Here is a 27,351-nt window from a genome sequence, read left to right as displayed (position 1 = left end):
TTGGCAGTCACTTACGAGCGAGGAGCCTGGTTCCCTGGGGACGGGTGGCTGTGGTCCAGGGGATTCGACGGGCGAGCAGCACTCCTGCGCTCGGAGGTGCTGGGCTGCTGGGAGCGCGCTTACGGTGCGGAGCCAAGGTCCTGGTGACGCTTGGTCCGGACTAATTCTGCTCTCTTTTTGCAAGACAAGGCATATTGGTCCAGATGTCCCGGCCAAATGCCAGTACAGATAGCTCTGTCCCATCCAGTGCAGATTTTGCCTGCTCTTCCCATTGGTAAGTTACTTTGATTTTTAGTGTGTAGAGTGTTGGATCGTATTGGTGTACTCTGCTGAACAAGTGAGTTATTCCACACCAGAAGTAGCTGCATTTCAGCAAGTCAGTGTGAATATTATCATCTCAGTCTACTGGCTAAAATGTGCTACAAAAATATAAAATTGGCTCAGTTTACTCCTAAGCGAAGGTTGGCTGATCCATTCACACACGTTAAGCTGCCTACCATACGGTGGAGAACCTTAGCCTTTCATCTAGAGCAACACTGGAACCATTTCCAGGAGCACTGAGCCTCTATTAGGGACTTTCAGGTGTCTTTTTTTTTACTCTGATATTATTTTCTGTGTATCTACTAAAGAGCAGCAATAGAAAATTATTTTGGAGAGCATCCCTGGACTTTGTTCTGCTCAGGCACATTGGTCTAAACCTGGATTTTGGGCTGATTTCTCAGAAGTTCTGCACAGCACTCATACATGGAAAGTGCTATTTTGTGTCGTTCTCAGCGCTGGGTTGAGTTGAAGAATCAGACCCCCTCCCTTTCAGAGTTAGTCATCTCTAAGAAGCATGTCACTAATATTTTACAAGTGATAGTACCTTTTGTTCTCATGGCAGGTGGCTCTTTAATCAGCCCCTTAAACCTAGCTATTATTCCATAATATTAAGCTGTTGGGGCTTCTTTTTTTTTCTCCTTTGCATGTGCTGCTTTCTGTTTTTTAAACAATTAATCTTTTGCCAATTATGCTAGCATCCCATGAGGGTGTTTTACATGCTTCATTGGTACTACGTTGCTAAACTCTGCTGGTATCTGTTTCTAACCCAGAAAGATGAAACTAATTGTCACTGGTAGTAATGAGAATAAATCTACACATCTGGTCGGCGTTGTAAGCACGATGATTATTTGGTTAGGCATTCTTCACAGAGAATATTGATCCAGCATGATAATCACTTGAGTTGGTTTAAATCATGCCATAATACAGCCTTTTCTGGAAGAGTTTTTTATCTGACAAGGACAGAGTTTCTCCCTTTTACAGGAAAGACAAGCAGGCATCTTCCGTGGTGTTTCCTCACCTAGGGTCTGACTCTGGGCTTCACGTAGTGCCTGTGAAAGTCAACGGGAGCGCAGCCATTAGCTTCGATAGATACAGAGTCCCAGTCTTCTTTTTTTTTTTTGGTAGGCATATATAGCCATATTTTTACAGTGCGTGTTGTTCAAATATTTAAAGTCAATCTGGTGATAGTTTACATCGCTGTCGTAAACAAAAAGTGAGCCATTGTAAATCATCACAACGTAAAGTGTATTGAAAAGGAATTCAGTGAATGAGAGGGCCGAATACTGCAAGTGGTGGAGATGTTCATGAGCAAGGCAGCTCAGCAGCCAGAAAACTTTCCTACGTTTTTTCTTACTGATTCTTCTCCAATTGTCAGTCCGCAACTCATGGGGCATTTAAAAGTACAAAGACTCTTTGCACTCCATAATCCTAAAAAGCTCAACGTGAAGCCAGGAAAAGAGAAGAGGAAGAAAGCAGTTTTGATCCGATTTTCACTTTTGAAAGTTTGGATAAGCAAATGCAGTTGGTGGTGAGAAGCCAGGCAGGGATGGGATGGAAAAAGGATCTTGCAGTATCCAGGCATTAGGGAAAAATGGGACGTAAGAGGCCCAGAGCCCCCTGAACTCCCACAGAGATCAAAGGGAACAGAGAGCACTCGGCTCGTGGCTGATGGAGCACAGAATCACAGAATGGTTAAGGGTGGGAAGGGACCTCTGGAGATCATCTAGTCCAAGCCCTGCCAAAGCAGGTTCACCTAGAGCATGTTGCACAGGGTTGCGTCCAGGCGGGTTTTGAATATCTCCAGAGAAGGAGGACTCCCCCCCACCCTTGGGCAGCCTGTTCCAGCACATTGCTGTGAAGCACCCAGGGAAGCTGCAGTGACCTGCTGAACAGTTTGGGTGTCGTGCAGAGGATGCTCTTTGGTCTGTCATCTCCGTACCCTGCAGCCTCAGCAAGGAGGGCCTTTTTCCACAGAAAAGTGGCTTATTGCAAGTTTGATCCTGCTCATCCGGGGATCTGTTGTCACTGGAGGTTGACACTTGGGTTGAACGAGCTCTGCACGCACTGGAGAATTCTGTGCGTGCTGCAATGCCGTGGAGCTCCCAAAGCCTTAAGTCAGCCCTACCCAAATGCATTTCTTGGTGAGATTTTTCTCACCCACATGGTTTCTATTCTGTTTTCCATTTCACTCCCAGTTTGGAGTTTCTTTAATCTTTCAGTTGTAACCTCCTACTAGTGTTGCTATAAGAGCACACAATAAACATCCAGGTTAAGAAAGAGTTGATGTTATGGTAAATAAAAATATTTGGATCAATACCTGATCCATGCTGACGATTGCCCTGGGGTCAATCCCAGGTGTGGCTAGGAGGAGGCCTGGCTCTAGTCCCACGGGCAAACCGTGGCCTTGTGCCCCAGTTTCTACCTGCTGGATAACAGACATGCTGATAACATCTCTATCATCTGAGATGTGTCTTGATGATACATCAGGGATGTCTGGAAAACCCTTTGAGACCGTTGCTTGGAGGGTGCCGTAGAAATGCGAAGCAGTATTTCGTAGAGCATCGAGCAGGACGCACTCGCGGGGAAACCACACGTGCTGTGTGCTCACAAAGTCCATCTGTCCCTCCTGTGTGCAGGGGTTTCCGTGTCTGAGCACAGCAGGCCTTTGTAAACCGTGGTGGTTTTTTAACTGCTAAGAACCTGATTTCCTTGTATCTAGTCAAAGGGTTTTTCTTTTTTTAAACACTTCTTGAAAAGTCTCCGAAATGCTTCAAGCTAACATCTTAATGTATTTATGACATTAGCTGCTGCTGCTCCAGAACGGTTGGCTCTGAATCTCTTTGAGCCTGGCTGTTATTTTGGAACATGGGGGGGACTATTCCCCAGGAGTGACTAAGCTCTTAGATAATAGCGAAAATTCAATCAAGTTATCTCGGTCTCCAATAGTTTCTATGGTTGTGAAAAGATGTCTTACGAAAAAAAAAATATAAAGTTGCCTGTTATGTAATGTGGGCAGGGAAAGGAAAGCTGAGTATTGTAGAGAATGGCAGGAGTGTCGTATCTGGAGAGCTGCTTTCAGCTGTGAAATCTCTAACTCGGTCTAGTAGAGGGTGTGGGGTGAGAGTGAAGTCCAGTTGCCTGGTCTGGAGCTCTGGTGCGTCCCACTGAACCCAGAGAGGTGTATTCATGTGTAGAAGTGCTCTGTTCAGAGGGAGTCCAAACCGCTGTCACCCTGCCTATACCATGCTACAGCATTCCTTGGGTTTAACCCAAGATGATGTCGGGCATGCAGTAAATTACACCGCACCATCTCTGCTGTAGGTGTTCTCAGTTGCAGACTGAAGCACTCAGAACTCCTGGAACGCCGTGTTTGGCTAGCACAAGCGAACCTCAGCTCCGTCCCACTGAATTTCTACGTTGGCTTGGCTGAGCAATGATGCAGAAGTGCAATTTGTGCTTCTTGAAGAAGCCAAGGCGACACCAGGCTCTTCTCTGTGCCGGTTGTGTTGAACCCGTGTCCTCCAGCAGACCGGTGTGTCCGTTTGATCCGCACAGCGGGTGTCCCTTTGGCTCGCTGCAGTCGCACGCTGTCACGAGCGGTCGGCAGGAGGGCAGCGCTGGTCCTTCCCGCAAGGCTGTTGTGTGGCATCAGAGGGAGACACGCAGCCTGGGCTAGCTCCCACAGCAAGCGATCCCACCGGGTCGGAGTGCAAGAGGAGATGAAGCCTACTGGCATTCATTTGCCTCATTTGGAGAAGGAATAAAGCTGTAAACTGATTCTTTCTTTTAATGCTGATATTATGGCTGATAAAAACGAGTGTTTTGTGTTCTATTCTACATCTACTGATATACAGCTGGAATTCCTACTTCGTTAGGTTGTCTTGCATAATTTCCTTCATTAAAAGAGTGCCGGATTCAATAGGCTGTTCCCTCTCCTTTTTATGGGAGGCAGAGAGAGGGGGGAGAAATGATTTGTATGAAATGCATCTCATTCTCTAGGTTAATTTGTGTGAAGAACATGAGACCCATGGGTCAGCTTCTTAATAACATGTTTTTTCTTTATTCAATATCTTAACAGTAGAAATCCAGCAAAGCCAAAGTCAACAGTGTCCGCAGAAGGGGTATGAGGAGGGCTGCGAGGAGCTGCAGGAGATTTCTTTCCATCCTTATCCTTCTTGCGTGAAGCAGGGCCGTGGCTTCTGCTCCCACCTGCCACAGCGTTGTGTCATGACTCTCAGGAGGTCATGGGACCTGTGCCTGGGCTCAGCTTTCCTAATATATACATGGTGGATAATTTCTTATTTCCCTCAGAGTAGCTCAGGCTGCGAGCGCAGCAGTAAGAGGTTGAATAACAAGTCCCGAGGAGTTGCAGCAGGACCTTCAGAGTCATAAGCCCATGTTATTTCTCATGGTGCCCCGGGGCAGGGCCTGGTCTGGCCATGCCCAGCAGCAGAGCTGGTGATAGTCTGTTGGGTGGAGAGGGGAGAGTCCTCGTGCAGGAGAGCTGCTCGTTAAAAAACCCACACTTTCTGCAAGGTCAGCCACTAAAGGCACAAAGCAGAACCAGAAACTTTTCTCTTCTGCTTTTTCCTCAGTGTAGTTTCTGCCGTTGCTGTTCAGCATCGTGGATCGCGCCGTTTCCATTCTGCCCAGCATCTCACACTCACACTGCTTATTGCTGGACCTCCGCAGGCTTAGGCAGATGAAAATACTCTATTACATTTGCTTTTAGCTGCATAGGAAATGTGATGCATTGGATTTGAAAGGACCTTCCTGTGTTGTGGCAAAGCTGATAAGACACCCTTTGATTTCACGGCGAAGAGCTTTCTCTCTCTGTGGTCTGTGCAGCTGTATTTCTCAGGGACCACACTGGGGACACTGACCCTGGATTCAGTAAGGTAGTTTCTAGTGGATGATCGTTTTATTTTCACTTACTGCTTTGTCCAGGCATGTGTTGATGTGAAGATCTCTGCAATTTAATGTCAGAAATGAGAGCCAGAAGCACTGGAGTGCCTGGAGGGATTGTCTTGGATTTCTCTGCAGTTTGGGCTGTGCTTTTTTTACTTGTTTCCAGACTCAAGACCAGAAGCCTGAGAAGTAAAATTAAGACATAAATATCTGTTTATTTTTTTAGGCCATTTTTTTTTTCAGACAAAAAGAGCTTACGTAAGGTTAAAATGAACACCTGAATTGATGGGTCATCTTTTAAACTGAACTTTCTTGATCCGTGAAATCTTTCTCTGTGACCAGGGTAACTGATGTTACCACATCTGATTTCTGCTGGATTTGAGGTTTTTTTTCTTTTCTTTTTCAAAATTGGGAGTTTGGGGATGCTTCTAGAGTACAGGCTGGGGCGTGGAGCCGTTGCAAGGAAAAGAGAACGCACTTGCAACATGACTGCCAGCGGCATGAGATTTTAGTCTGACTTAATGCTTTAAGTTCAAATAAACTTAAAAATAGAAGTTTTGTTGTTCTCACTGCAATCCAGACAAGCACAATGGAATCAACCCGCAGACCGGCTCGCACGCCGTGCCATTTCAGCGTGATTTGTATCGTGTTACTAAAGCTACGAACAGTGATTACGTGGGTACATCACTCCTTGTAGTGCAGGCCGCGGCTGGGCAGAGCCTTGTTGTGGTTGTGAATGTGTGGCACAGCACAGCAGCTGAGGGCAGGTGTTAGCAGGGATGCACTGAGCCGAGCCAGGATGCAGACAACATCTGGTCAGGGTGCTCTGGAAGAAGCGTCTCAGCACCTTATAAGACAACAGTGACAAGGCTTGGGTCCCCTTCACAGCATCATGCAAGTGCTTTAATTTCGTTAACAGAGGAAAGAGCAGCATCTGCTGAGATGCTGTCTCTGTTTGTAGAAGGAACCAGGATTAATTGAGGTCTCCAGATGTGGTCCAAGGCCAGCCTTGGTTAGTGTCTGACATGTCACTACTGCCCTTTGCTCAAGGGGTTAAGACCTGTTCATCTGGAGCTTGGTTAGTTTTCAAGAGGCTGGTGCACAAGTATATCGCAGCTTCCCTGGCCTACCTTTGATTGTTGTCTGGCTGCTAGTATTAAATGAAATGGTTATAAATAAGTCAACCTCTACACTGGGGACATAATTCTGTTGTGTGTCACTTCTTGTTTTCTGAGATAAAATTAGAACTGGTGAAGAATGGGAAGAGTTCACCGACTACAGCTTACCTGAGCTCTGTGCGTCTTTGTATCTAGTACGTCTACCAAGGGTCAAGCTGTGGAGGTCAGTGTGATGCTTCCCATCTTCTGGTGAAATTCTCATTTTTCATTTTCATGGAATACTTAGAGCAGTGACCCAGAGACGCTCAGGTCCGTCCCCATAGCCTCTGAGCTTTGTATAATGCTCTTGGCAGTTGGTCATTCGGGTTAAAACAGCACAGCAAACTCAACCTCCAGAGTGCCCTGGTTTCTCTAAACATTGCAAAAGTGGGCTTAAAAATTTCACTTATTCTCTTTTCCAGCACTCTTAGCCTTGCTACAGAGCAGCTTGCTTCATGAGCACCTTGCTTCATGGGGTCTTGCTCTGCTCTCTTTGCCATCCACCTTCTCTCCCAGTCATTGCTTTGTAGGCTCTCAGCGCAGCCTTTTCTTATGCAGTTCTTCCTCTAAATTCTGTTTATGCCTCACCTGCTTTTGAGATCATCACCTTATCCTTGCCACCTCTCCTTCCATTCCCTTTGTCTTCCTGTAGTTGTATTTTATGTTAGTTCTGTAAATGAATTCTTTGCTTCTCTAGCTGTGGCTGTGAATGTGCTAGAACGTGTTGTGCAGTTAATATGGAAGGTGCTGGGGCAGCTGCTCTCGTTGCAGCCACCCCACCCGCTTCGTTTTCTTGTTTGTCTCTCTGATAGAGGACACTTGAGCTGCTTGGGAGGGAGGGCTTGGGGCAGAGGGTGAGGGGGAATGAAAGCTTCGAAGGGAAATGTGTAGAGCGAAGGAAAAGGAAGAAGGACAAAAGAAAGAAGTAGAGGAATTTACTGAAGAACAGTCCCAAGTTCATGTGGACAGTGAGGAAGCTTTGCATTTGAAGGATGGAGAGGGCAGGCAAGGAACAGCGGGTGGAAAGATAATTTTTGACAGCTAAAATCAGCCCCCTGGGTCCAAGTCTTTACGGATATTCCTTCATTTTGCATGCTCCTTAGTTTGGGTAAGGAATTTTAGGCGTTTGGGGATTTTCAAAGCTTCCTGTGAAGCAGTCATAAATGTACAAAATTACAGAGATTCTTGAGGAAAAACCTGCCCTTTGCAGCAGCTCTGCAGCTCGTAGGCGGGCACCTGCCCAGTGGGAGAAGGGTGGGAGAAGGGGCTGTGTCCTTGACTTACTGTGAAGAGAAAGGAAAAGAGGCAACTCCAGTTTAGGAAAATCTCTTTTTTGGAAACTATAGGCAAATCATAATCCCACTGGCCTTTAATCTCTGAAACCCTGAGCTTGATTCCTGGCTAGATTTAGAACAAAATAATTAATTTGATGGTCTTTTCTTAATCTCTAGTGGAGTCCGTGACTCAAAGCCCACGTCGGTGCCTGACGTGGCAGGCAGCAGCCAGTAAGTGCCCAGAGAGGAGACTGGGAATGGAAGAGCAGTTGCCCATCTCCTGCCCACATCCCCGGCCACCAATGCTGGTTGTTCCTCTTTGGGGGCAGTATTCATTCAAATAAAAGTCTAAACTTCTCTGATGGTGCCATATAGGTCTGAGATGGGGCTTGTGCTCAAGGAGGGAATACAGAAGAACCGAAGCAGCTCCAGACTGATGATTGCCAGCAGATTTTTTCCCCTAGGCCATGGGTTTCCTCCAGTCTAGACCAACACAACCATAGTTTTATTCCCACTCAGAATCAGAAGCACGGAAGGTTTGTTTGAAACTTTCCCAAATTCCCCAAAGATTTACCTCCTTTGGCTGACGGACGAGCAGGTTTTGCTGGCCTGGCAGAGTTGAGGTCCTCATGGCAATCCCAGAGCTCAGCCAGACTCCTTCCTGCAGCGGCATTACCAGGATTCGGTGGTCTGCGTTGGGGTTACGGTTTGCTTCATTTCTGTGGTTAATGGAAAGTGGAGCTGATGTGTTAGGAAGACTAGATGCCTCTGCATGTCCAAGAGATTGCTGCAGTGAGGGCTGTTAATCTGCACAGGGGATCTGTGGCAGAACAGGAATCGGAGCTGAAGCCCTGTACTGCCGCACGCCCCTGGGCTATCCTGCCGCTCATGCAGAGAGAGTACCTGGCAGTGGGAGTGGAACAGAGGACTCTGAGCATTCAATTATAAATCCTCGCTCCTGAGTTAGAGCTTGTTGTTTAGCTGGAAGTAGTGGGTTTGTGCTGATTGCTGGAGACATCCATTGGAGGGACTCGTGCTCACGTGGCTGAGCCCAGTGTGTTACGCACATAGGAATGAAGGCTTGGCATTACCGCTTCAGAGGCTTGCCTCAAAATTACCATAGTGTAATTAGTGTTATTGTAGGGCCCCTTCTGATGTGTGTGTTATTTGGGAGTCCAGAATACACTATCTCCCTCTCTATATGTATATTATACAGGTTTGTGTATACATATAGATGTATGTGTGTGACGTATTAGTGGAAGCCCTGGCTCCATTCCTTAATTGATATGTTGTGGAGAGGTGCTGGAGTTCAAAGCATGCCTTCGCAGACAGAAGAAGCCATCGCTGATCTGGCATTACAAATTGTGCTCCTGAAAGCTCCTGATAGTGTCAGGGCATGTGCTGTGCTGTAAGAGGAGGTGGTATTTTACATAACTATTAAAAATCTTTTCTTCTTGTTCCTCCAGTTTAGCTCTATAACAGACGGTTAGACTAAACTTTTCAGAAAGCATTGCATGAGTTAAACTTTGCGGTGGTTTTATATAAACCCCTGATGTGTAGGGGTTCTTTTTCAGTAAGGCTTCTAAGAGAAAGTATCCATTTCGTAGTAAAATTAACATTTAGTACATGCAGAAGGCATGGGAATTATATTAAAGCAGCAAGTGCTATGGGGAATACTGTGAATATAATTTAAATAGAAGCTTCTATGCAGTAAATCTGTGCGTGCTGGTCACTCGTGGTAACTGTTACACACAGAGCTTTCACTGGAGCCCAATATTCACAATCCACATGTGGTGAGGCACCTGGTGCTTTTCTGCCTGATCTTTGCTCTGGAGTGTGACCTGGGGGGGACGGATGCTGCAGCCGGAGCCTCCCAGGCTGCAGCTCACTGCCCCTCCAGGCAGGGAGGACGGCTGTGGGGTCTCGGCAGCGATCGCCCCGCGGTCTGTGGCTGCCCGTGACGCACAAGCTGTACGCGGGGAGCGGGCAGCGGGGACCTCCCGCCTGCCGCTGGCAGGCGGTTCCAGGCGGGGGGCTGGCTTCGGTGCCTCTATTTATAACCTGTGCCCTCCCCTGTGTTGTGACTGGCTCAGCTCTTGCAGAATGACTGCCTGAGACACGGAATGACTGCCAGGCACATCGCTCGGAATGAAATCTGTTTTTTTTTCCAGCTACGGAAGTAGCTATTGAGCATGTGTGATAGCTACTGCACCTTCTTTCTGGATATTTCCTAGGCCTCTGCTGCTTCTACCTGCCCAGTTTTTGCTCCCCCTGTCTATATGCAAAGGCACAGGGGAGTCTGCCTTGAAACCCTGCCGGGCGCTCCCCGTTCTTGGCCTTGGGAGGACACAAACCGCGCAGGACGAGGCGAGGGGTGGGCTGTGTCTGCGGAGGTGTCGGCAGGCCCGCGGGGCTGCTGGGGACAGGTAAAACATCTCCGCTGGGCTTCCTGCAAAAGTAAGGCTGGATCTGAGGCTGGGGCTAGACCCAGGCTCCCCTCTGTGCTCCTGGCAGTTTAGAGGAAAAGATGAACTGGCTGTAAAGATGCCTCTAAATTTGGGCCCGTTGTATGTGTTGGAGAGGTCGCTGTTATTGCCGGGACTGAAACTGGACTTTCCTGGGTGTTTGTGGGAGTTCAGTAACAATAATAAATACTCCACATCTATTATATGTTTGCTATTCTGATGAGTCTAAAATTGCATCAGACAGATTGACTTATCCTAAAAATGCATAACTGATAGGAAACGCAGGTCTGGAAGCTGGCGATGAGGCAGATCCATCAGCTTGACGCGTGTGCTAATGGGGCTGCCGGGCTGCCTGCCTGGGGCAGGTTTAAAGCAGCTTCTTGTAAATATGCAGGTGAAAAATCGCCTTTCACTGTGCTCCTGAATGAGAAATTCTCTGCTTGAAACAGAGCAGGGGATCTCAGTCGCTGGAGACAGCCTCTGGCTTTTAGTTACCACACAAAAGGAAAAAAAAACAGAGGGAAAGAAACCACCTGATTAACCCAAACCGTTCTTATTTCTAATGCCGCTCAATACAACCCACCCTCTGCGTCTGCAAACACATCACGGCCCACACATGCTGCCAGGCTGGTCGGAGGCGAGGAGGATGGTGTGTTGGGCGAGCGGGGGTCTTGCTCGAACCACTGGGTCTCCAGCGGAGGCCGAGGAGGGAGGGGCACTGGGGAGACTCAGTCCTCGCCCACCCAACGCGGTCTCTGCTTTGATGGTCTTTGGGGGCGGATATAGAAAAAGCTTGCTCCTTTCGAGGGAGCCTTCTGGCAAGCCAGACAGCACGGGGAGGAAATAAATAAGCCTTGCAGTAGACAGCTGGGGTTTAGTGTCCGTTTGAACGGTACGGTGGGGTAGGAGCATAATCCCACCTGCCCCTTCCCCAAATACTGGTGGCAAAAAATACCTGCCCTGGAAGGATGTGCGGTGGGAAGAAAGGCTGCCTGTGGTTGGCACGAGCCGACTCCAGGCCCTGTCTGTTCAGGTTTAAACATTAAAGTCCTCCTGAACTCTTCTTGTTTGCTACTGGAGAGCAAAATAAGTGCTTGTTTGGTGCAGGTTGGCCTCGTGTCTGTGTGTGAATGTCCCGGGTGTGTTCGAAGGAGCAGGTTTCCTGGAAGGTGCTGACGATCAGCCCCCGTATGCAGATTTTAGTGGTAATGCATATGCATTGGCAACATTTCTGTATTTGTCTTTGTCTGTAAATCATTTGCTTTTTCCAGCTGAGCACATCTTTTTGTGTGTGTGTGATGCCTCTCTAAGGTAACTGCTGGTTCTGGGATCTAAGAGTGAGGTTTGGGGTAGCACCTGGACCATAAACCCTGAGTGTGTATGTGAATTTAATGTAGGAACGAGCTTTTCTGGCTGCTGTAGCAGGAATAAAGATGCCCCATCCTGTCCTCTCCCCCACCCCCCTTTGTACATCTCTATCTGTAGAATCAGAATTCAATTTAACTCTTAGCATGGAGAAACGCAGTGCAGTGCTGAGGAGAGAGGCTACGCGATACATTTGTGATGGGATGATGTGCATAGTATTGTACAGCGCTAAAAAGGGATTCCCCCTACAAAATTCCCACGTTACAGGCTCGCAATGAATTTCCAGGTTACCAAGGGTTGCCTTTTTGTTATTTTGCCTGCTTTTCTTCCCCGCTCTTTCTCCTGCTCCCCTACCTGGTCTGAGCAGGCTCCTAGCAGCACTGGCTCGTTTTGCTGGCGTTTAACGTTTCCATCTGAAGCTTAGCGCAGGCGGTACAGCGGGGCGGACGCGTCCCCGCCGTACAAAGGCAGCGAGGAACGGGGTCTGCGTCGCACAGAAAGCCCGGAGACACCTTCCTGGAGCTCAGCGTTGGCATCCGACCGCGACGCCGACTTCCCGGCCCCCCGCACAGCTCTGTTTTCCGAACTGCAGCAAAAGTAGAGGGGAAAAACATGCCTGCCTGGCGCTCGCTGTCACGGCGGGCGGAAGAGTCGCGTATTTATGGAGCCAGCGCTTCCTTTTGCGTTTGACTGACAGCCAGGATCCCTTCGCTGCCTGGTCACCGGAGCTGATTAGTATGCGCAAGGGTCCGCCTCGCACCGAGAGATGCAGCCGCAGCAGCTTGCAGAGCTGTCACACTCACACAGGCTTCTTATCTGCACTGGCTTGACGAATTAAAAAGCAAGCCAGCCAGCAAGAGAGAGACCGGGAGAGAGAGGGGGGAAGAGAGACAGAGAGAAGCTTGCAGACAGCGCTCGCTTTCTTTTCCTAAAGGAAGGATTTTGCATCTTAAGTGCTCACTGGTTGTGACGATGCTTCACTTAGCGGGCTCCAGAATGAGCTAGAGACAGCAGATAGGGGATAAACTCAAAGCAGACCACAAAGCATTCCGAGCAAAACCAAAACCAGGAACAGTTTTCTCCTCTATTCTAGCATGGTGGATGTATGGACAGTCTTACAGAGCAGAGGTTGACTTCTCCAAATCTGCCAGCCCCACATCTCGAACACTACAGTGTTCTGCATTGCACCATGACCTTGGATGTTCAAACGGTGGTCGTTTTTGCAGTGATTGTGGTGCTATTGCTTGTGAATGTCATACTCATGTTCTTCCTGGGCACTCGTTAAATGGATTTTTTCTCCTGAGCTGTTGGGGGCTACTACTACCACTAGCAATTCAACAAGAGAGCACGAGCGAGAGAGAGAGAGAGAGAAAGGCGAGAGAGAGAGAAAGAGAGAGAGAGATTTCTTACTGAGGGGGGAAACGCGTTGAGCTTCAACATGGCCTCGCTGTGATATGTATGACGTTGGTATATTATCTCTCCCTAAATCTTTTGTCATGTCTTGTCTTTTAAGTATGCCTGTAAGTGTAGCTGCTTTTGCCTGGGTTTTAAATGTGATAAATAATAGTAATCCATTCATATATCGTTCTGTGCTAGCCAGATAGAGCGATACATATTTAGTTAGAAGCAGAGTGAAAATATCTTTCTGCGGTAAGCACTGCCTGTGTTGTTTTGCTGCCTTTAAAATAGAGACTCCAGTTAATAATAAGTCATTTTGTGTGAAATTTCTAGCAAGCAGTTAATGTGCGATGTCTGTGAGAGTAACCGTGTAGCTGCCAGGTGAGAGGTGGTGGTGTGTGCAATTGAATCGAGCTCTGGACGTTTTTAAGGGGGGGGATGAGAAATCCTATTAAAGGATTAAATCTTTGCTAAAGTAACATTCAGCCACAAAAAAAAAGGAGAGAAATTCTACTTTATTTATCTGTGTTGCCTTGATGATTTGACTTGATTTCTCAATATTCAGCCCAAAAGCCTCCAAATTCTACGTCCACACTGATGTAGCCTAGCTCCTTTCTTTAAGGATGTGAGAGGGACTGAAACATAACCTGCTGGGCTTTTTTCTGCTTGTATGTGGTTTATGTCTCTGCAAATTGGGAAGGAGGGATCAAAGAGAAAAAGGGGAATGCATGCTTTGTTTTTCTTTGCTAAAGCAACAGATACGGAGGAGCTGGGTTTTGCTTTGATTTCTCTAGAAATTTTATTTCAGCTTTCTTTTCTTTCATATGTGTGTGTGTGTATATATATATAAAATTTTTGGTAATGTATGCAAGAAAAATCTTTGCCCACCTCAAGGATAACACGATTTTGAGATGGGTTGTTTTGCATGACTTTATTTACATTGATTTTCTTGAAAATGAAGTGCTAAGTTGTATATTATAGGCTTGCTGAAAAAGTGTCTGCTAGTTAGAGGTCCTGCCGTTGAAAGATGTCTAGACCAAAATTGCAATGTTTACAGCTTGGAAGCAGAGCTGGCGGGGGGGGTTCCAGCGTCAGTGCGTGAAGTTTAGAGAGAATATGGAAGGAATGTCTGAAAAGAGTAACGTCTTTTCCTCTTGCGAGTATGTCGCTGTACTGTGTTTCTGTTAGAAATGTTAAGGATTTTTTATATATTATTTCCCCCTCTGGAAAAACAAGAATTGCTCAAACCAAAAAAAAAAAAAAATCACAGTTTGAAAACGTTGACATCTCTTGCTGATGTTCACTGGAATTATATTGCCTTGATAATTTAACTAGTTTGTGCTAATTCCAGCTGTCTGTTATTTATCTGATATCCTCTACTAGTTGCAAAAAAAAAAAAAAAAAATCATATAAGTTATCCATAAAGACATAGCTGGAGCTTATAGATGGAGACGTATAGTTATTTCCATGGGAGTCTGCTGCAAGTTAAAGGCATAGCTGAGCTGAGGAGCTGATTTCTTTTTGGCTGGTCTTTTCCAATCACGCCAGCATGGTTGGAAATTGAATTAAATGCTACAAATCTGTCACTTTCAAAGTGGCTTTAGCTGTAAATAAAAGAGAAAAAAAATTTTCCCTGGGTGGTAGCAGTCGGCCCCCAAAGCTGACAAGAAGTGTTTAGTGGCAGTAGCCCATTTTGGTGGGTAGAAAAGCCAAGAGCCAGTGATACAAGCCCAGCAAAGATGCTCTGGTGCCTGCTGGCTCTGTTTCCCCCTCTGCACTTGTAGCTGTCTGTGCAAGAGGTGTCGGATTCGCTTCGTAAGAGACTGAGTGAATCTTCTTTAACAACAACAACAACAAAAGATGCTGAGGATGGTTTGGGTTGTTAAACAGCTCAAATTTGCTTTATTTTCCTCTTAGCTGTCATATGCCATTAGTTTTCTAGGTTGCAGAATCTCCTGAAGATATCATAAGCGAGCAAAGATCACCACGGAAAGGGGAATCAATCAAACAGCAGCCAAAATAATCCTTTCAGTGAAAGAGTTATAAGCGATGTAGTGATTTGGAGGAGTAAGGGTGGAAAAAGGAGAAAAAAAAACCCCAAACCAAACCAGCAAGTTAAAAATGGGATGGAAGTGTGTCTGAATGTTTATATTCCTCAAGGTTAGCGCTCTGGCGTGAAGGTTTGCCTTTCAATAAGATTTCTACGAGGAATGCTTGGTACCTAACGTGGTTTTTTAGTGCGTGCAAAGTGCATTCCTTGATCCAGAGCTCGTCCCCGTCGAGTGGTATTCGGGAGGCGTGCGGGTACGCGACGGCGTCGTTATCGCATGTGTCGGGAGCTGCCGTGCCCCGGTGCTAATTCCTGCTGCTGCCGGTTCCGTCGGTGGAGTTGGGTGTTGCTGGGGGATCTCGGCTGGTGGGTGCCTGGGGAGGACGAGGGTCTTGAGCACTCTCAGCTACTGGGGGAGTCAGCGCTGGGAGCTTATTTTTTTCCATCACGGAACGTACTTGAGAGAATTAATGTAATTTTATTACAACTTTCTTGCCTGTTATTCTGCCAAAGGCTGGTGGAGTCGAAGAAAGCAGGTTTACGCAGAGCAATACGAGCGTGAAAGTTGGGAGCAGAAAACTTTGTTATTGTAGCAACGCCGTTTCTGTTATATCGGGTTTCCTGCTGGACTTGTGGGGGAAAGAGGGGAAATGAGCCTAAAAAGTGAGCAAGGGCTGGGGCTTCTGGTTGTTTAGTTTAATCCCCGTTTCCCCCCCCAGTCCTCAGTGGCCACCTTTTCAAACAGACCTTGAGCCACCTGCCTCAACCCCGTTTTTGTAGCTTTGCACCTGCAGTTTTGCATTTTCCAAGCCTGCAGTGGAGCCTCCAACTGCCTGGTGTGCAGGAGCAATTAGTTAAACTCCGTCTTGCCGTACTTTTCAGGAGCGGCTCAATCCATGACAGTCTGCGTTAGCAGCTTTATGGGGTGACGTTCCTAGTCGCTTGCAGGAGACCCCCTGTGCTCGTAAGTGAGTGTGCTTGCAAAATTCAGGGTGTGATTTGCACACTGTAAAATATCTACGTGTAGTGGAGCTTCCCTTCTCCTTAAGCTCCGTGGGACGAGTCGGGTCACGCGTATGGCTGGTCACAGTTGGGTTCCTGGGGGGAGCTTGGCCCTGTAACCCCCCCCCTGTTTGTGGACCTGGGGTTCTTCATGTTTGTGAGGATGCTCAAGCCCAGGGCTGGGGAAGAGGGATCATTCCTTTAAATAAATCAAAGCACTGACCCTCTGGAAAATACGGCCCCAAAGGAACAATACTCATTTGTATGCAAATAGCATATTTATAATGCATAAAATCTCTTTCAGTGATTGCTCCTGTGTATTTGCTGAGGCCGGGTGATGGGAGACCTGCCTTGCTGTTTGTCTGCTTAAGCAGGATTCAATGTTATTTGCCACAGGATTCATGAAAATGCCTCTGACTGTATCATAGCAACCCCGTTTCACACAGTCCATAAAAAGTCCGTTCCTCCTGAGCAGCAATCCGCCGTCTTAAAGATTCAGGCACCCTTCTCGCCCTGGGGAAGGGGGCATTTCGCCCTCTTCGGGTGCTTCAGGAAAAGCATACGTGTCAGGATGATCCCTGCTCGTCCTGCGTTCACCGTGTTTCTCGTGCTCTCTCTTTAAGGCTGATAAGAGGGCTTCCTTTTGGTTTTTTAAAGGCTTCCTCCCCCACCCTGGATACTTCCCACCTCTGTTTTAAACCTCACATGACAAGTTAAAAGGGGGACGGGACAGCTCAGAGGTCTCTGACGTGATGGCTCTTTTCTGTCCTGCCATTTGGATTTGCCCCCGGGATGGCAGCAGCGCAGCACTTGCTTCTGCTTTGTAGTGAGTGAAGATCTGCCCAGATTGGAGCCCTCCTGGGGGAATACAGAGGTGCTTCCTCACCCCGTAGACGAGTGCTGTTCAGAGCTGCATGTTCACCTGCCTCCTGCCCCCATCTGTTTGCATCATGTGGTTGTATTTCTTTTTGGATCAGGTATTCAGTACACAGCCCAGCTGCTGTGTGTAATGTCTGAAGGAAAATTGCCAAAAATCCATGTAAGTTTGTTTTGTTTTGTTTTAATTTGTGACTAGAACGCCTCTTCTGTATTGTTCCCTTCATTTTGTTGTCATTCTTTGATTTCTGTATTTAGTGAATGCTGGTTGGGATGGGAGGTGTGGTGCTCTGTGTACAGTGCTTGCTTGCATGGAAGTACGTGTCGTGCCTGTGTTGTATCGGTGTGTGCTCTGTGTTGTTAATGATGCATCTGTGCTGAGGAGGGGGGTTCTAGATTTGCCATTCTCAATGTTTATCTTCCTGGAGTGGGTGTGAGGATGGTGTTCGATGTGTATTTCCCAGCAAAATGTTATGAGAGCTGTTTTGATATTCTATGTGGAATCTCCAATGACCAGAAGTTAGGAAGCTTGAGGAAAACTCCCTCATGTTAATAATTATGTAATAATTGTCCTGTTGGGAAGAGGATGTTTGTTCAGGGGTTACAGCGGTGGCAGAGGGTGGTTCTGCTGGGTCCACTGATTCACTGTACGACCTTGGGCACGTTCCTTCGCCACCTTGCAGCTCCTCTTCCCCAGTTGTAGAAGAGGAACATCACCCATTACAGAGGCATAGCCAAGACAGATCAACTCCTATTTCTTCCCTTTCTGCAGCGTCCTGTAGCTGTAGGTCCTGTCGTTCTGGTCCAGTGGTGGGGTCTGGCAGTACAGGGGGACGACGTGCGTGTGTGCCCATGTTGGCCCAACAGTGTGTAGCTGGATTTTGCCTGTTGGAACTGTTGTAGACGGCAAGCTGTAGTGATTTATGCTTCTCGCTAAAAATAGACACTCCTGGATGAAGAGCTGCTGGAGGAACCATCATTTTTTTTTTTTTCATTTTATCAGTTATGGTTGAATTTCTTTCCTGAGTGGAAATGAGTGTTAATGTGAAAGTGCTCACAGATGGCCAGGTTGTCCCTAACCCTGCTGTCCTCCTCACCAGCGAAGGACCATGCAGCCTCGACTGCTTATTTCCAGTTTTTGTGGAGTATTGCTCCCGCGCTGTCGGAAACACCATGGTGAGAGCGTGCTCGCTAGAACATCTGAGCTCAAGGCAAGAAGCCCTCAGAGCCCTCCTGTTGATGAACGTGCTGGGCAGGCCTGAAAGTTTTACCACCCAAATTAAAGAGGGCCTTAGGGAGTGAAGAAGCACCTGCATGAAGGTGTTTAAAGAATTAGATCTGGATTTCAACTGGCTCTGGTTTATTCATACAGAAAATTTTACAGGAGTGTGCTACTTTCGGGAGCTACCCCTGCTCCCCGCACGGAGCCGGGGAAACTGAGGCACGTGGTGGTCGGAGAATGGCGTGTGGCGGGGTGGGGGTTAGTAGCGGAGCTGGGAGCCGGAGCAAAGCTCGGGGGCCCACGGGTCGCTCTGCCTGCTTGGCTGTGCTGCCTCCTGGTACTCCTCGGCGAGGCAGCGTGGGCAGGCAGGTTTTGTCTGAACCTTGGGTGGTGTCAGAGGGACAGGCTTGGGCTGGGAGCCGTGGAGGGAGCTGCTCGCAGTCTGCTGAAGGATCTCTTGTAGGGGATTTTGGAGCTCCCAGCGTAGCAGACAGGTCTGTCCGTGCCCGTGTGGAAGGTCCCGTGTGGTTTAGCACCTGCCCCTTCTTTCGCATCAGCTGAGACACATATAACGTACAGACTGCTGGCAGTGACGGGGTTTCTGTCTTAGGCAGCGTCTCCGGCTGAGTAAAGCAGGGGCTGCACTGCAAGCCGCTTCGCGATCTTGTGTCAGTCTCCGAGGGATGAGCTGTTTCTCTGGCCCTGCTGCTTTCCTCTAGGACCTGCCCAGGGCTGGCACCCCAGACAGTCGTGGCCCCGTTGGGTGCTGGGGTGAGAGCAGGCAGCCGACCACAGGGGTGAAGCATCTCAGTAGATGGCATCACCCCATTGCCACCGCCCGGGGTAGGGCAGCCCCACCTCACAGCCTGTCTTTTTTTTTTCTTCCTTTTTTTTTTTTCTGTATAAACCCCAAAGTTAATTTCCGAGTCATTTATTGTTACTAGATGATCTTCCTGCCCCACCACCAGCGCAGGCAGTGTGTGCTGCGGCATCCTTTCCATCTCGAGCTAAGCCACCACGCCGCGTTGCTGCCGTGCCACGCGTGCCCTGGGGAGTCTCTGTTTTTGCCACGGGGCCTGTGGGGGACTAGAGATGGAGTGGTCCTTCCCACTTGCTTCTGGTGGGGAAAGCAGCGTGCCCGACTGTCCTATTGCCTCTCAAGACCACGGCCTCTGTCCCCACATCTGCTTCCCCGACGGCCTCCTGTGGTGACCTTTGCAGAGCACGTCCTGCCTGGAACGATGAGGATAATCGTCACCGGGTTTGCAACACGGGCAGGGACGTACCTGAGCATCCTGGCTGTGCCCCGCACCACCAGCAAGCAGACTCGGCCTCACCAGTCCTCAAGTAAAATTCCCTGGATGTTGCTGGTGGGTTGGTTTGCATCAGTTCCCCCTCAGCTCTCGGGATGTTTGCCCCAAGGGTGTCTGTCTCTAAAGGGTTAAGCTTGGCTGTTGCCAGTCCTGGGATCTGTGAGCTGCAGCTCGTGGCTGTGAGAGCGGTTGCAGCTCACACTGGAAAGGTGCCGGGAGAGGAATCAGCCGAACTATGAGGATCTTCAAGTAGCAAAGACCCTAACTGTGTGTGGGGGGTCTCTTATGATTGAAAAAATGCAGTCTGGCCTCAGCCCCACAAGTAGAAATTTAGAGAAATACCCTGAGGATCAACCTTTTACCCCAATAAGCAGTGGGCTCATTTGCTGGGCACATCTGTAGAAAAGTTTTGTCAAGTAAAATTGTTCCGTTCAAAAAAAACCATCAGGCTTTTGCTGGCATTATCAGAAAACAGTTTTTTTCAAAGGATTTCTGTGGACCACGTTCCCTGCGTTATTTCTGGTGCTTCTGCTCTCCTGTATTGTATTCAGTATATCTGACAAGGTTTTCTTAATAGCTTGTGCACTGCAGTTTCTGTTCTGATACCAAATTTAGAGAAGACTTGTTATCTAAAATTCTTTCTTCCTGGCTTGATAAGGTGCTGATTAATTTTATGCAACTGTCTTTCCTTATCTAGTTGAGCTTCAGTCAGTTTTAGTGTAATCTTGGAAAAGGGCTATCAATCTTTAATGTTTGTTTTTAAGGTTTATTCCAAAGCCTTTTAAGCACGCTGGATATTTGGTCTTTTGTGAAGTTCTGTGAGAACTAAATTAAAAAGTAACAATTATAGAAGAGGTTTTGAATCCAAATGAAATGTTTTAAAGTTTCTGTAAAATAAGAAAGAGCATCCTTTAAATGGCAGTTGACTCTGGTGTAGTTTTAGGTATTAAATTAGGATTGTATTACTCTAGTGTTGCACACATGCAAAGTCAGCTGTCATCAGGGGAGAGCGTCTGCCTTGATTTTGTGATCAGGAGTTGACATCTGGATAGATTTTCAGTCTCCTCTGGTCCAGGGTAGATGAATCTCATCTGATGCCCAGCAGCAGATCGATCCCATCTCCTGGACGCCGAGGGTTTTGCAGAAGCCTCTCAAAGTCTCTCCTAAAGAATTAAAAGTACACAGGCACGCAGAGCAAAGAAACTAAACCTCACAAACCTGCAGGCTGGGAACAAATATGCCCGGGTTTGGCTGGAGGTTGTAGGCAGCACCTTCCTGGTGGTTCTTTCTTTGCCATCTCCCCCTGTAGCTTCCTGGTTTCTTGTTCTCCTCCTCCACTCCCTGTGTTAAACAGTTGCCGCGTTTTGCCCCAGAAAATGGTGATGGTTTAATCTCTCTCCAGCGTGTGCTTTGAGAGCAGATGCCAGGCTGTCCCTCTCTCTCATCCTCGCACACGGCAGCGTGCACACGTGTGCATGCGTGTGCAGGCATTTGTGCATCTTCGTGTATAGTTCTTTTTACATATACAGGGAAACGTATAGATTAAAACACATGTGCATATGTTTTCCTTCCTAGATATATTTTGGAAAATATGAGTCAGCAGCAGGCAGGAACATGTTACATAATCTCTGGGAGCGAAGAGAACCTTGCAAGTTGTTGGAAGGCAGGCTCTCTGCGAGCAGCAGCTTTAACATCATTTTGGTACCGCGCGTCGGTGCGTGCCTCTCGGTCAAGTGGCCTGATTTCCTTCGTACACGGTTGGGTCTGATGCAGAACTGTAGTCCCAGTAGCCTTGGGTTTTGTTATGTTTTTAAATGCCACAGTAACAATAGCAGAGTCTCAGGGCTGTGATGATGATAATGACTTTTCTCCTCTTCCTTAACATGTTTCCTGCAAAGACGCCGCGATTTTCCTTTCTGGTTCCCCCCACTCCCCACCTCCTGCTGTTTTCTATAAAATCTCGGCGCTGAGAGCAACCACGCATGAGTGCAGCTGGAAATAAACGTTGCCCCCTCCGCCTCCCCTCTGCTCACGGCCGCCCACCTCCACCGCCTACACCCAACTGGGAGAGTGAAGTCAACATCCACTTTTAGCCCCGTCTGCTGCTCTGGCACGGCTCTGGGGTGGCTGTGCCTGCCGTAGGCGCAGCGGGTGGAGTTCGGAGAGGGTTGAACACCATTTTAACGCCTTCTGCAGCCCTAAGAGCACTTGTCTGGTCCCATAGGTGGTCGTGCTATCATATGCCTTAACGTAAGGGGACGAGAGAGGACACGCAGTTTTCTTCTTGTTCACTAAGCCTCACAGGAGTGGGGGAGCATCATGGATTACTGAGAGACCAAGGAGCACAAACAAAAAACCAAGTAAGATGGGTCTGGCTCACGTCAGCCAGCAGTAACGTCAGGGTGTGAATCCTACATGCTGGGCTACAGCGGGTGCTGTGTGTCACAGCACACGTGGGGGACAGGCGGCAGCGGGGCAGCGAGCAGAGCGCGGCGGTTGGGTGCTCCTGGCCTCCCAACAGGGCCGTGGCTCAGTTTCTCCATCTCTAATGCCAGGCTTCATTCCAGGCTGTTCAGTTGAATCCCTGCATTTCTGAAGGATGAGCCTAGGAGGGGACTGGGCACTACCAGAGTTAAAGGAATAAAAGAAAAGGACTTGTTTGTTTATTTTTAATTTGCCCAATAAAAACGAAAGGTTTTGAACTGCTTTCATCTCCCAGGGCACTGCAAACACTTCTGCTGGGGCTAAGCTAGTGGTTGCCTTTCAAGCAAAGAGAAAGCTCTGTTGTGGTTTTAAAATATCAAAGCCTTCCCAAGGAGGCAGTGAATTGCATGCTGGCTGAAACAGGAGTGCAAGTAGCTCCGTGCCCTGTCTGGGACAGTGTCTGAGGCACACGCTGTAGAGAAAATTGAGAGAGACACAATAATTGATGGTGACAGAATAACCTGTTTATCCAGAGCACTGTGTCTTCACCCCCATTAGCTCGTGGGTTTCAGATGCTTGGAGACAAGAGAATTTAAATCTTCTGTATTTTTAAAACCACAAAAATCTCTGCTATAACCAGGAAATTCTCATGAGCTCAGCAGAGGGGATGTGCTCTTCAGTCCACCACCCATCAGAGCTCTTTGTATTTTATTCAAAAGCCTGGTTTGAGCTCTGGGTGTGTGCCCAGTGCTTGGGGCAGTTGGGGAATGATAGGGTGCTCCCGGGGCTGGGGGAACTGCCCCCCACTTCCAGCCCCTCTGCAGCCCCATGGCTGATGCTGCAGAGGCCATTTCATCTTCCTACATCTTTGTTTCTCTTTCTGTAAAATGTGCAGAAGGAAATTGCCCTTTCCTGTGACAGCTGAGGATGAAAAGTACTGTATTTGAAGCAGGTGGGATTATAGCAGACCGAGGATTGCTGGAAAACTCACTCTGCCCTTGGCAGGCAGAGGGGAGAGGAAGAGGTAGGCTTTGCAGGAGGCCACTGGCAGACCAGAGCTCCCACCCAGGCTGCTCCCTCCTTTAGTTAAAAGCAACATCTTGAATTCCACCTGAGTTCCCAATAGAGATGAGATGCCAAATGAGGTCAGCAGGGTTCCACCAAAGATTAATTTGGCCTCAAATATGTTGCATATGCGACATCCGATTGCATCCTTATTATTTTCACTGTTTTAAACAGCATTCAGCTAGATAAGGTCTCTATACCTCTTTACAGCCTTCAATCGTTACTCATTAATAATACAGTTGCTCTCTGTTATTAATTGATCCAAATTAGGCTTTTTTGTTCCTCTAAGCCTTTTGTGGTGTTTATGTGCAGTTAAGAAATTAATCTGCATTAAGTAGAAATAACGAAGTAAAACCAGTAGCTTTGGAGTAGTAGCTTTTCCATCTTTCATGGCGTGAGCTCCAGGGCAGAACCATTCAGGGTAACCGATAATCCTCGCCTCATCGCCGGGAATAAGGCACAGGAGAGGCTCACGGTGCACGGAGGGACGGCACAGAAGCCAGCCGAGGCAGCCCGGCCCTGCTCGGGGTGGTGGGATCCCCCTGGAAGTGCTGTCTGAGTGACGTGAGCTCACCTCGTGCTTCCCACATCTCTCCTTTTAGAGCTTCTGTGTTTGGCCGTCCTCTCCCCAAAGGAAGGTTGTTCCCTGGGGCACGTTGCCTCCTGTTTTGTCAAACCTGGCAGGAGATGTCTGTCGGGGTTAGTCTCAGATGGTCGTGAAAGACTTGCACTTGTTCCTTTGAACAGTTCCCCTACAGCTGAAAACATCTCACCGGCACTAGCAGGGGTTTGGGGTTTCTTTTATTGCCCCTTTTTTTTTTCTTTTCTGTTTCTACTGCAGACAGCTTTACCTTTGTGGGTTTTTTCCCAGCTCAGGATGAAATTCAAGCAATAATAATAATAATACTTGACACTCTTAATTCCGGCATCTTAACAATATTTTCTGAAGCTGGGTTACTTAAAAGCCTTTCTGCTATGTAAATACTCAAGCACTTTTTCTATTTTAAAGTGGAAATGGGTGCCTGAAAACCCTCAAAAGTCAAACGAAGATCAAAGGCTTGGGACTACTGGCAGTTTTGTGTATTATCCCCACAAGATAAGGTTGTATAGCGTAAGTGCAAAGGGACTGCTCTGCTGGTACGAGCCCAGTGCATCTGTAAAACTCAACCCTGATGCTCTTGAGGGCTGGGCTTGATGTCTGACGTTCCTACTGCTGGCCTGGCTGGAAATCCCATGTTCTATCTTTCTGTTTTCATGTCCATCCCTGTGCAGCAATGGCCAGCAAATGGCTGGAGTGGGGCTAATGGTAGCACTGCCCTTTTCAGCGGTAGCTGGACTTGGTTTACAAGCTTTTCAGAAAAGCAAAGCTGTTTTCCTGTAGTCCTTCCTTCCTCACCATTTTCCTCCCTCTCTGTGGCTTATGAGCAGGAATCAGGACAACAGATGGAAATTTATGTCCTGGAGGCATGCGACAAGGGTATCCTGAGGGTTCACAAAACAATTGCCTCTGAGAAACGCTCAGAGGTCTCCGTGAGTTTTCTCAGCAGCTGCAGTCTGCTCAGGGTGGGTATTTTCACCACTGACCAGCTATTCATAGGGAAATGTTACGAGGCTGCGTAAGCCACCAATAGCATAATCCTTGGAGTTATAAAACATAAAAATGGATGCAGAGCAATTTGGTCAGAAGAAGAGTGGAAAGAAAAAGATAGTTAAAATCCAAGGAGTGGCTGTTGAAATGCGAAAGGATCTAGAAAGCAAAGATGCAAAAATAAAATCTGAAACGGAAACGAGTAACATTTTGACAGCATTGTATAATTCATTTTAATTGCAATCCATCTAGAAATCTATTTGAGGCAAGAAATCAGTTCAGATTGTAGAGCAAAGCGTTGGTCTTCCAGATGTTTGTAGCTTTCTGGATTGTTATTTTCAGCTTCCTTCCACAGTTTATTTGAATCCTTCTTCCTTGGAGCGGCCATGGGAAAACTGCCCTCCGGTTGTGTGGCAGGTGGGGCAGTAAGTGGGGTGTCCTGGGGCTCTCTGCTCTGAATGTTCCCTCTTGTCTCCTGAGAAGCACCGTGAGGTGGTTGTACTGGGGAGCACGGGGGTTTGGAAGATGGAAGTGCCAGGGTCTCTGTAGGATAACCCCGCTTTGGAGAGGACCATGCTATATCTTCTAGGCTAGACTGAGGTGGTCAGGATGGACTGTTGCCCACACACCGGGAACTCCTGTTTGCCCTGGACAATACTTCTGTGTGAGCGATAGGGCTGGGGCCATGCTGTGCTATTTACTCTGTTCACCTCTTTAAATACATTAGATCAGGTTGTACAGCGTAGGCATTGGAGCTGCCTAAGCGTCTGTATTTCTCTTTCACCATATATACTCTCAGCCTGGGTGTGGTACGTTTGTCTTGGCAGAAATACGTCCTGAATCTAACAGATGCCATCAGTGTCATTCCCAGCAGTCTCCTGAAAGGCCAGCGTGGTGCACCTGACCTTTCTCTTGTATTTGATGGCATTTGTGAAGGAGGTTTTATCTTGTTTCTTGTCCATCTTGAGCGTTCAGGGCTGCTGACAGTGATTTGCATTGAATCCAGTTCTTGGCAAGTGCCATGCTGAGACTAAAGCAGCCGTGTGTCCATGCAGAGTTGGGCTCTGCTGCCAAGCCACCCTGTCGCATGGGACAAGCATCCCACTCCTCCTGGGAGGTAGGCTCTGCTTCACGCTGACTGCCATGGGCTTTTGTGAGCTCTTGCTTACCCAGGCTCACAATTTGGCTCTCAGTTGTGCAGATTAAGTGCCTCTGCTTTGTGTGTCGGGGACTCGAGGAGCTAACCACTCGCTGGCTGCTTCCAGAACGTCCCTTTAGACTTGGTCTCCTCCTGCCTCTTGTGCTGCCTGGGGTGCAGTCCTGGGAGCTGGACTCAAGTGGTGGGGCAAGAAGCAATCCAGGAGGCAAACTGGGCTCCTCAAAGGTCAGGCAATCTGTTGGAAATCAGGTTTACAGACAGGCGAGGGTCTGAGACAGAAATCCAAGGAAATTAGAGATCTCCCTGACAGCCAGACTCTTAGAAAGATTTCTCAACAGAATAGCCCGAAACATAAGCAATCGACTCGAGATATGCAATATCTCCTCTGACCTCCCTCCTCACTTCCAAGTGTGTCCCCCTCGCCTTGTCTCTCTGGGACTGTCCTTTCATGCCCAGAGGAAACGTATCTGTCACCGCTCCATCCCATGTGGGGAATGATGGTGCTGCACGCTGTGACTTAGCAGGAGCTACGCTGACCTCCCTGCTGGGGCAAGGAGGAGATTTCCCTCGTGGGACAGTGCAGCGTGGGTTGGCCAGTGAGTCTTTTCGCATTAGTGATAGATGCGGTCTCTAGGCCTTGTTTTCTGCTGACAGGGTATTAAATGCATTCATGTTTAAATTACTGGCTTTGAGCAACAGAGGGAAATAGAAGGAGGGTTTGCTGTAGATTTACCAAGTTGGGATGAATCTGAAGAGATTGTATTGCAGAGAAACCGTCCGTAGTCTGAGAAGGAGGTGAGGGAAGGGGAGATACAGGCTTTTCCAAATGGAGAGAGTGCAAATGGAAGAGGGAGAAGGATACAACGCAGGAGGTAAAACTACGTATACAGGAATGGTGTTAAAAAGGGAAACTGGGGCTGGAGACAAGACAAATTAGAACATGCAGAAAATGTAACACACCAGGCCGTGGATTTGTGTTGCTGGAAATAACTGAAGTACCTTCACGTGGGAAGTTCTCATGAGATTGGAGAAACAGGTACTCAAGGGAACAGTCTTTCTTGGCTTTGAGCAGAACAGGTGATTCAAATCTGGTTTTTTTGAGCACAAGAGCCCCCTGAATTGCAAATATATTCCCTCACACCGCAGGCAGGTCTGGGCAGCAAGGCTTAATGAAGGGGCGGCACCAGCAGGATTTGCACAAAATAGAGTTTATTCTAATGATAACTGCAGAGAGGAGCAGGAGACCTCCCAAGGACAGATGGATTCACAAGTAGGGCTCTGGAAATGGGCTGTTGGTAACACTGAAGCAGAGAGGAAGGGACTATTTTATTATTATTAGCTGGAGTGGATTCAAGCTTTAAGCAGATGGTAGGATTTGCCAGTTTGAGTGTGCTAGAAAGCTGGGCGTTGGAGACTCGCAAGCCGGTCAGTCCCATCCACCACTCTGGCTACGGGGTCCTGTGTCCACCTTTGTGAACCTGAAAAGACTGGTTAAGTGAAAGGTCGAGGTTTGGTTTGGTGGTGAGGCCAGCCTAGGCTGTGGTTGTAGGTGCTAGGAGCTTATGTTGCAAATAAGTCTTGATTTTGGCACCGATCCTAAAGAAGGAGAAACAAGTAAGTGAGATATTTCATATGCTGGAATCAGTGTTTTGATTACTGCTTTTGAAAGATTGATAGAGCCGGATTTGGCTGTAAGAAAAGGATTTATCTTGGCAGTTCAATAGCTTATTCCAACCCTTCCTGATCTCTGTAGTGTAGTCAGAA

General features: G+C 47.8%; 2 protein-coding genes across 3 annotated transcripts in view; both read left to right on the top strand.

Annotated features, from left to right (window-relative positions):
• The window catches only part of ARHGEF9 (Cdc42 guanine nucleotide exchange factor 9), a 214,434-nt gene that overhangs the window by 88,152 nt on the left and 98,931 nt on the right, over positions 1-27,351 (top strand). The window lies entirely within an intron of this gene.
• LOC137667664 (uncharacterized) lies at positions 12,596-12,775 on the top strand. The gene has a single exon (XM_068408649.1). It carries the CDS (start codon positions 12,596-12,598, stop codon positions 12,773-12,775), a length of 180 nt encoding a protein of 59 aa, XP_068264750.1.

This window comes from Nyctibius grandis, chromosome 10 (assembly GCF_013368605.1).
Source record: "Nyctibius grandis isolate bNycGra1 chromosome 10, bNycGra1.pri, whole genome shotgun sequence".
NCBI lineage: Eukaryota > Metazoa > Chordata > Aves > Nyctibiiformes > Nyctibiidae > Nyctibius > Nyctibius grandis.
This window is presented reverse-complemented; position numbering and strand designations above follow the sequence as displayed.

Bases quoted from the DNA above. Each gene is read 5' to 3' on its own strand.
- LOC137667664 (XM_068408649.1), top strand. From the start codon at position 12,596: ATGGACAGTCTTACAGAGCAGAGGTTGACTTCTCCAAATCTGCCAGCC.